The sequence below is a fragment of the Olea europaea genome, chromosome 20 (genome assembly GCF_002742605.1).
Source record: "Olea europaea var. sylvestris chromosome 20, O_europaea_v1, whole genome shotgun sequence".
Taxonomy (NCBI): domain Eukaryota; kingdom Viridiplantae; phylum Streptophyta; class Magnoliopsida; order Lamiales; family Oleaceae; genus Olea; species Olea europaea.
In genome coordinates, this window is record NC_036256.1 from 4,005,496 (window position 1) to 4,014,446 (window position 8,951).

The window sequence follows — 8,951 nt, forward strand, 5'->3', positions numbered from 1 at the left end:
CTTGGCCTCAGGGGCGGCATATATAGGATGATACACTAAAAAAAAAAAATTCTATTAAAAATAGAAATTTTATTTTTCCCTCTCAAAAAATTATTGGGTTTGGGAACATGTCTAGGTTAAATGTGTAAATGTGGAGCTTTAAAATGCACCACAAAAATCTCTCTTTCATGTCTTTTTATTTTTTTTCACAGTAATCGCTCAATCTAAATTGAAACAATTTTTTCCACCATTCTCTAATTTTTTAGGGTTATGCTACATAAACAGGGTTGGCGACATGGTGACTTATGTTGATCACTGATTGGACAATTTGACCAAAAAGAAAACCCAAACAGACGTTGATATGTAGGCTCTTGTCACCTCTCTCCTGCCATGAACCCTAGCCAAACACCTTTACTCAATTTTTTAACGATACTCCCACTAAATTCTAGAATAGTGTGAAAGAAGAGGAGAGATTGCTGTGCAGCTGGTCAGATTGTTGGTTCAAAATGTATCTCTACTAACATCACTTCTAGGCTCAATCACTTTAAAACATATTGGGTCCTCAATTGAAATTTAGTTGGGCTGAAGATTAAAAATTAAAGCCCAATATCAATGTCCTTTAACAAAAACCCTAATTGTTATCAAAATTCTAGCGTCCGCCCTCATTCCCGATCCATCTGTTATTTGAAGCTTCAAATTGTAAACCCTAGATCCAATACAATTTCAGACGTTAAAAAATTTGTACCGCCTTATTGAATTCTTTCAGTTTTGTAATTGTATTTCAATTTCTCCTTCAAATTTTAGCTAATCATGTTGAAAATAATGACCCCGAAGAAAGGAAGAATCAAGCGAAACCTAGAGAAACGTGCCCCTAAACTAGTAAATCTGCGGTTTCTTTTAATTTAGATAATAATGAAGTTGTCAATTTTATTTATTTATTTATTTCAATTTTTATATGATATGAAGTTATTAATTTATTTATATTTTTCAATTTGTGCCTGATAAATTGAAGTTTGAGTTTTTCAGGTGGAGACTGGGAAGAAGACGTTAATCCTACACGGCACAAAAACTAGCAGTGTGTTGAATTCGGTACTGACTGAAATATATCATCTGAAGAAAGAAAATGCGGTCAAGTATTCGCGGAGAAATGACAACATTAGACCATTCGAGAGTGGTGGTGAAAGTTCTCTGGAATTTTTTTCACTTAAAACAGACTGCAGTTTGTTTGTGGTACGTGAAAACAGTTCAGCACCTATTTTCCAATTTTTTTTTCCGGGTTTGCGGTGTTGATGGCATTTTTTCCTTTAATTCTTGGAAGTCTTTGTTTTGAAGTAATTGAAAAAGTGTGTGTTGGTTCCTGTGCGGAAAGGTTTGTTGTGTGGTTAGAGAGTATTAATACTCTTATGTTTGGTAGAATTTCTGCTTAATGCAAGGCTGACGACGAATTGATAGAAGATATTTCCTTTTTTTTAATCACAATATCTTTCGAGCATACGCCTATGGTCCTTTTTTTCTTCTTCTAAAATTCATGTTTAAGACTGTATTATGTTATTAAAAGGGTTGATTTTGATTACTGTTCTTGGACTGTCTATCTAAAAGACAATTTGGCAAATTAAAACGACAGGCTTAAATAGTGTGGTGAAATTTTGGGACGAATATTACATGTTGATTTTGATTGAGTTGGTCTATTTTTGCCCTTGCTTCAGTCTGTTTGACTTTAGAGGTTAAAAATGTGCCCCAAGACTTTAGAGGACTTTATTATGATGACATTTCACTTTGGTCAACTTTATTTTGTCCCGAAGAAATAAGCACAGTGTTCTGATGACTCCTAGAGAACTTGATTTGCCTAGGGAGACAGTAAAATTCCTTTGTTTGCGGCTAGCGAACTATTTAGTGGATGGTTGGTAGGTAAAAACTCCATTAGCAACTGAATTATAGTTTTGTTTTACCATGTCATGAAACTTTTTCACATTCCAAATTAGTCTTGAACTTCATTTTTGTTTCAGTCTATTTCTGTCCATCCCATCTTGGTGTTTTGGTTAACTGGAAATTTGATATGGCCTTTAAAATCTGTTAACCCATTATGTTTAGTTCAGTTGGGCAAGTTAAAAACCTCTTTTGATTACCAAATTTATAATTCTGTTTCAGTTTGGTCACCAATTTCATTTTTTCTTTTTAACATTTCAAATTAACCACTTTGGTCAAGGTTATTGAATTGCAAGTCCAGACCACCGAGTATATTATTTGATTGTTTCTTTCCAAGACCCAACCGCCAAGTATATTATCTGATATTTTTTTTAAGCATTCTTATAATAGTGTGGTGGGTGAAACTATTTTAGATCCCTCCGTTGATACTACTAGCGAGAACAATTATGTTATAACATAGAGCCGATACATTTACATTCCAATGTAAAGTAAGTCTAATAACCATAAGATAGGTCACCATTACAAGGTATTCATAGTGCACACTAGTTCGTTTATTGGATTTTATTTAGCACCACTTTCTATGAGTTATAATTTTGAGATATTTCCGAAGTTCTTACAGACTGACACTTACATTTAGGCATGTCAGCCAAAAGATTCTTAGTTTCTTAATTGACATAAATTTTGTATTTAAGGTAGTGCACTCCAATTTGTCTTGTTTTGTTTTCTCTTTGATCCTAGAAAAATGTCATTTTTGTGGCTGCCTGGTGGGCATGTATGCATGCATTCAATAACAGATTAGTATAATTATCTAATTTTGATGGACATTTATCGGATTATATATACACACACACACACACACACACACACACACACATATATTTTGATGATCATGGGTGTCCGGACCAGCTCACACGCACCTCGACTAATCCCACGGGGTCCTGAAGTTTACAGTCGGGTACTCACCTCAGTGGCCCTGAGGAGACTCAAACTGGTGACACATTTACTTGATTATATTGTTGCTACTAGTTTTGTATCATGCGTTATATCTTCACTTATCAGTTGTACGGATCAATATAAAGATGCATGAATGAATAACACGACCAATTAAAATAAACTTACATCTCCTATGTTTAAAAATTTGTGCTCACCATTGTGTTTCTTATGTTTATATTTTACTCTCATCAAATCTATTTCTTAGTAGTTAAGTCATCATTTAATGAATGCTTGATCATTTGGGGTCGATGTTGTAGCATGTAAAAAAACCAACCTCGTACTTAATTGAGAGAAGCGTCACTTCGTGATTCAAGAAGGGAGTACTGGATTTCAGCTATGGGTATAGAAGTATCCATGGCTTCGCATCTTTTTTAGTCAGCAAGTACTTCATGTTGCATGATCTATGTATACAATAACCTTTGACCCAATCAAGTAAGACTTGAATTTGTCAAAAGCAAACACCACTTTCAAAAGCTCTTTTTTGTAGCGGCGTAGTTTGACTGAGACTCAACAAGAGTCTTGTTGGCATAGTGAATCACATGTGAAATTTTATTATTGCGCTGACTCAAAATTGCTTCAACTGCATAGTCACTTGCATCACACATCATCTTAAAAAGCAAATCCTAATCAAGTGCAACAAGTACAGGAACTAAGACAAACTTTTCTTTAAGAGTGTTGAAAGCAATCAAACACTATTCAACAAAGTGAAAAGAGACTGCAAAGAGGTTTGGTGATTTTTGAGAATTCCTTGACGAAACGTCAATAGAAGCCTACATGTCCCAATAAATTTCTGATCCCTTCATTGAAGCTTGTGGAGGTAGTTTATCTATCACTTGTATTTTAGCCTTGTCGATTTCAATACCCCTAGCTGAAATCAAGTGCCCCAAGACAATCCCTTCTTGAACCATGAAGTCACATTGGTTTTTAGTTAAGTACGATGTTGGTTTTCACATTGCTGCAACACTGACCCCAAGTGATCTAAGCATTTATTAAATGATGATCCAAATATTGAGAAATCATTCATGAAGGCCTCAATGTATTTCCACACCATGTCAAAAAATATGGGCATCATACATCACTTAAAAGTGGTTGGAGCGTTGCACAAACCAAAAAGTATTATTTTGTATGCAAAAGTTCCATAAGGGCAAGTGAATGTCTTTTCCAACCCATTACCGTGCGAGTAGGAATAAGCTCGTTTTCACTTGAAACCACTGTGATTCCTTCTTTTTTGGGTACCGCTTGTATTAGACTCGCTTATGGCTGTCTGATATAGGATACATAATTTTTGCATACAATAATTTCAGTATCTCTCACAACCTCTTGCATCTTTAGTTTTAACCTCCACCAATACTCCATTGGAGGCTTGTATTCATCTTCCATGAGGATCTTATACATGTAAAGAGAAGGGCTTATCCCTTTTTATACCATCTCCCCTTTTTATATCGGAGATGGTCTATTTTTATCGTTGTTTTGTGATCTTGAAGTACACTCAGCAATTGATCTTCTTCACTTGTGGTAAGAGAATTTGAGATAATAACTAGAACTGTATTTTTATCTCCCAAGTAGGTATACTGTAAGTGGGTTGGCAACTGTTTTAGCTCAAGTGTTCGAGTTTTTTGAATGGAAGGTAGAGCTTTTGTTGTAGGCAGAACAACAATAAACCACCAGTTGATGGAGAACCGCCTTGAGATTTATGAAGCAATGTGAAGTATACAAGATCACAATAACAGAAACAAGATTTAAAGTAAAGAACAAAAAGAGAAATTGACAGAAGAACGATGTTTTATTAATAAAAGCTAGAGAGAGTACTAAGCAATAATGCTTTTTGGCTTCACAAATCTAAAAAAAGAGTCTAGTTTCTATAAGAAACTAACCAATCCTTAAAGTAGAGTTGTATATGAAATAAAATGCTAAAAGTTTCCTTATTTTGATCTCTTCAAATCCAATACAAATTTCAATTCCCAATAGGGTTTCCAAATAGAACTTTAATTAGAATTTGACAATTAAACTTGAATAGGATTCCACAATAGCATTTCAATTAGAATTCATTTTCATGTGCACTTCAATTAGAACTCTATAATTATTTCAATAAGGAATTCGCACCCAAATTCTAATAGGTTTTGTTGGATCTTTACCCATCTACAACCTTGGCTACTTCCGAGTAGTGAACGCAGTCTTTTGCTTCTTCTAACTCTGATGGCAGATCTTCGATGTGTACCAAGCAAGCTTCAAGCAGGTTTTGTGGGTGATCAAATATAAATATCTTCACTGCTTTGTGAATCACATCAATCTTAAAAAACAAATTCAATTCATTCTTAAATTGGAGTGCTCTGAAGACGTTGATTGTTAACTCTTCTTTCATTCAACCTCAAAATAATGGGCCCTTTGCACATCCATAAGAGCTTCTTCAATAGCCAAGAGTGGACGTACCAAGATGAAAGGAGCGTCTCTGTCTTCTTCCATGTCTAGAATAATAAAATCTAATAGAAATATAAATTTTTCAATCTTCACCAACATGTCTTCAACAATGCCACGAGGGTGTTGTAGTGATGTGAAGTGTGTCGCAAAAAAGTCAATTTGAAATATTCATGTTGACCCAAATACCCAATTTTAAGTTTATATTCATTTAAATGCCTTTTTTCTCCTTGCTAGATTTGATCTTTACGGTACAATATGGTGTCATCTGTTTTCTGCTTATTGAATTAGGTTAAATTACATGCAAAGGATGTTTTCATACAGAGTTGTAATTAGATAAAGAAATTGGCCTGACTACCCATCTTTGACCCATACATTCGTGCCATTCATCCAAATTGCTTTCGAGTTCTGCAGGTTTTGGGTTGTGAGCGCAACCCCAATTATACGGAGCAATCTCACCGTTTTCACTTTGTGGGACCAACTTGTTGCAATTTAGTGCCTTTTTTGCACTTTCAATTCTGTCTTCCATTTGCATCCAATTGACTCTCAACATTCTTCCATTATCATTATGTGGTTCGAATAAATGTTTGCATATTTGTATTTTGGTTCCCAAACTTTGGAATTTTTCCTATTTTGCTCATTTTTCTTCAATTTCATCCGATTTTCATTCAAAGCATCAAGGTTCACCTAACAAATAAAATATAGACGAGACTAGGCTGTGATCTATAGAAAGTACACAAATTATCATCATTTAATTGTCTAGATAAGTGTACAAAATATACTTATCATGACATATTCCTACTACTAGTCTTGCATCATGCATTACCTCTTCACTTATAAGTTGTCTGGATCGATATAAAGATGCATGAATTAATAACGCGACCAATTAAAAAATTAACTTACATCTCCTGGGATGAAATGCTTTGCTGACCATTATGTTTCTAGATTTGCGTCTTATGTTTATATTTTTATGGTCACTTCAATCATGCAAAAGACATTAAACGATGAAAATAGTAAAGTGAAGTGAATTCAATCTGTTTTTAGGGTCAGTTTATTTTTTTTTTTTTTTAAATTTATTGTAATAAGTTTCCCTGGTTATCTCATTTGCAGTTTGGTTCTCACTCTAAGAAGCGGCCAAACAATCTTGTTATTGGACGAACCTATGATCACCACGTTTATGATCTTGTAGAGATTGGGGTTGAAAATTTCAAAAGCATGAACTCTTTCACATACGATAAGAAATTGGCCCCTCAAATTGGGTCTAAACCCTTTTTTGCTTTTATTGGAGAAGGTTTTGAGAGTGTTGAAGAGCTGAAGCATTTAAAAGAAATTTTACTCGATTTGTTCCATGGAGAGGTTTGTCCGTATTCTTTTGTTCTCTTCTAGTTCTTTTGTGATTGGTGTTCCCCTGCTTATATTATATTGTATGATTTCATAGAGTGACATGATAAGTACAATCTCAATTTTGCAGGTTGTGACTAATTTGAACCTTGCTGGACTGGACCATGTTTATGTATGCACCGCTATATCTTCAAACAAAGTATTCTTCACTCATTGTGCACTGCGACTTAAAAAGTCTGGCACTATAGTGCCAAGGATGGAGTTGGTTGAAGCTGGTCCATCCATGGATATGGTGGTTCGAAGACATCGTCTTCCTGATGACAGCCTGAGAAAAGAAGCCATGAAGATTGCCCCTGAATTAACAAAGAAAAAGGTTTGCCTTGTTAAAAAAAATGCTTTTTGCAATTTAAGATGGTGCTAATTCTGGCTCTTGATTTTCAGGAGAAAAATGTTACCAAAGATGCAATACAAGGGAAAATTGGGAAGATTTATATTCCAGATCAAATGGTAATGCTATCTAACACAACACATAATCAAACATCAATTATGCTACATATACATTATTGGTTTATATACACATGATATGGTAATATATGATTGAGTCAGAATTTCTTCAATAAAATGAAAAAAAAAAAATGATAATAATTCCCTTATCTTTTTTACGCCTTATTTGTATATGAACTATCATATAACTTCTTATGTATAAGTAGCATTATTTATCAAACATACCACTAGGTGAAGTAATTAGATTAAAGCTATAAAGAGAAACCTTCCAACTGGTAGTGCTATCCTAGCCATTGGATATTTATCCCTGATTTAACATCAGATGAGAGTTAGCCATCTCTTTGATTGCATATTCCAGTTGAGAGCTAGTCATCACTCTGTGTTCACTGAACAGTCTCTTGGTCCTTCCATGAAGTGAATTACGCTGATGTATTTTATCAGCGGCTGTATTTCAAGCTAGGCATTGGATAAGCACTAACAACTTCTCTTGTATATAGGTTGGAAGCGTGGTGCTGCCTAACAAAGCAAAGGGAGTGAAGAGGGAGCGAAGGGAAGCTAAAATGAAAGACGAGGCGAACAGGCCTAAAGAAAAGAAGCAGAAACAGCATTCTGAGTGATTCCATTTGGGCTTTAGTAGCAGCCGTAACTTATTTGAGTGTAACTTCCTTTGCTTTGCAAATGGGACAAGGCAATTTTGGTTCCAGATTTAATTGGTTAATGCAATTATATCATCTCTCAGCGGTTTACTAATTGATGGTGATTATGTTATACACACGTTTGATATAAATCTAAAGAATAAGCTATTGATACATAATAGAGTTATATAATAATTTACATGCAGATAAGATGTCGAGAAGAGAGATTTGATTTTTTTTATTTTTTTATTTTTTGAAGAAATTGAGATCCAATCATATCTCAAAACATGATGTTTTTGTAAATCGTTTTGCAAATGTAGCACAATCGAAATCTAAAATTTGTACATAATCATTTTGGTGATTAAAGAGTTGGAAAATGATAAGAAAGTTATGTTCCGATGAAAATGAATATCTAGGAGAATGTAAGATACAAAGATTAGAACATTATGGAGGTTTAATAAAGAGATTATTTAATTAAAGTATAAATTCTTGGTTGCATAGCATAAGATAAGCTATTCGTAGTGAAAACTGTCAGTAGTCGCCCTATGTGACATACACTTCGCAATTTGGTATTTGATATATAAATATGGTAGTTATTTTTTGAATTATACATCAAATGAAAAACTGTCAAGTGTACGCGACAGAGGGCGATTGTCGGTAGTTTTCACTGCGAATAGCATTATTCATAAGATAATGAAACCGTTATAAGTTATTATTTATTAATATAACGTTAAATAAAACGATTGCATATGAATACATAAGGGGTATGCCTTCTGAAAGACCACATTGAACTTCCAAGAAGAAACTCTCAAACATTTTAAATCTGGCGCTGCTATCAGTTAGTGTAAGCGTGAACAATACAAAGAAAAACATTAAATCCCAATTTGGTGGGAATTAAAGTGAGATTTTTAGTAGATTTTAATAGAAATTAATAAAATGATTGAAAAGTTGCCGGACACATGAAACATGAGGTTAACATTAATTGTTGACTTTGATTTAAATTAAAATTTATACCTTAATTTCTATCAAATTGAGGCTAAAATTAATATACAGACATCATTTAACTGGATTGACAATGTGCTTACGATCATTGACGTTGCACCCAAAAAATAAAAAATTATTGAAGTCAAAATCTTTCCATATTTATACATTCAAGTT

General features: G+C 34.0%; 1 protein-coding gene across 1 annotated transcript; it reads left to right on the forward strand.

The window, feature by feature from the left end:
- Window positions 1–628: 628 nt before the first annotated feature.
- LOC111369443 (ribosome production factor 2 homolog) lies at window positions 629–7,972 on the forward strand. The gene is made up of 6 exons (XM_022990962.1): window positions 629–858; window positions 1,006–1,209; window positions 6,424–6,669; window positions 6,785–7,027; window positions 7,096–7,161; window positions 7,656–7,972. Exons 1-6 carry the CDS (start codon window positions 790–792, stop codon window positions 7,773–7,775), a joined length of 948 nt encoding a protein of 315 aa, XP_022846730.1. The 5' UTR covers window positions 629–789; the 3' UTR covers window positions 7,776–7,972.
- The last annotated feature ends 979 nt before the right edge of the window (window positions 7,973–8,951 follow it).

What these genes read in the sequence shown, in the direction of transcription:
- LOC111369443 (XM_022990962.1), top strand. Translation starts at nt 790, where the DNA reads ATGTTGAAAATAATGACCCCGAAGAAAGGAAGAATCAAGCGAAACCTA. An exon ending in AGAAACGTGCCCCTAAACTA is followed by an intron (nt 859 to 1,005) that starts GTAAATCTGCGG and finishes TGAGTTTTTCAG; the next exon opens with GTGGAGACTGGGAAGAAGAC. An exon ending in CTGAATTAACAAAGAAAAAG is followed by an intron (nt 7,028 to 7,095) that starts GTTTGCCTTGTT and finishes CTTGATTTTCAG; the next exon opens with GAGAAAAATGTTACCAAAGA.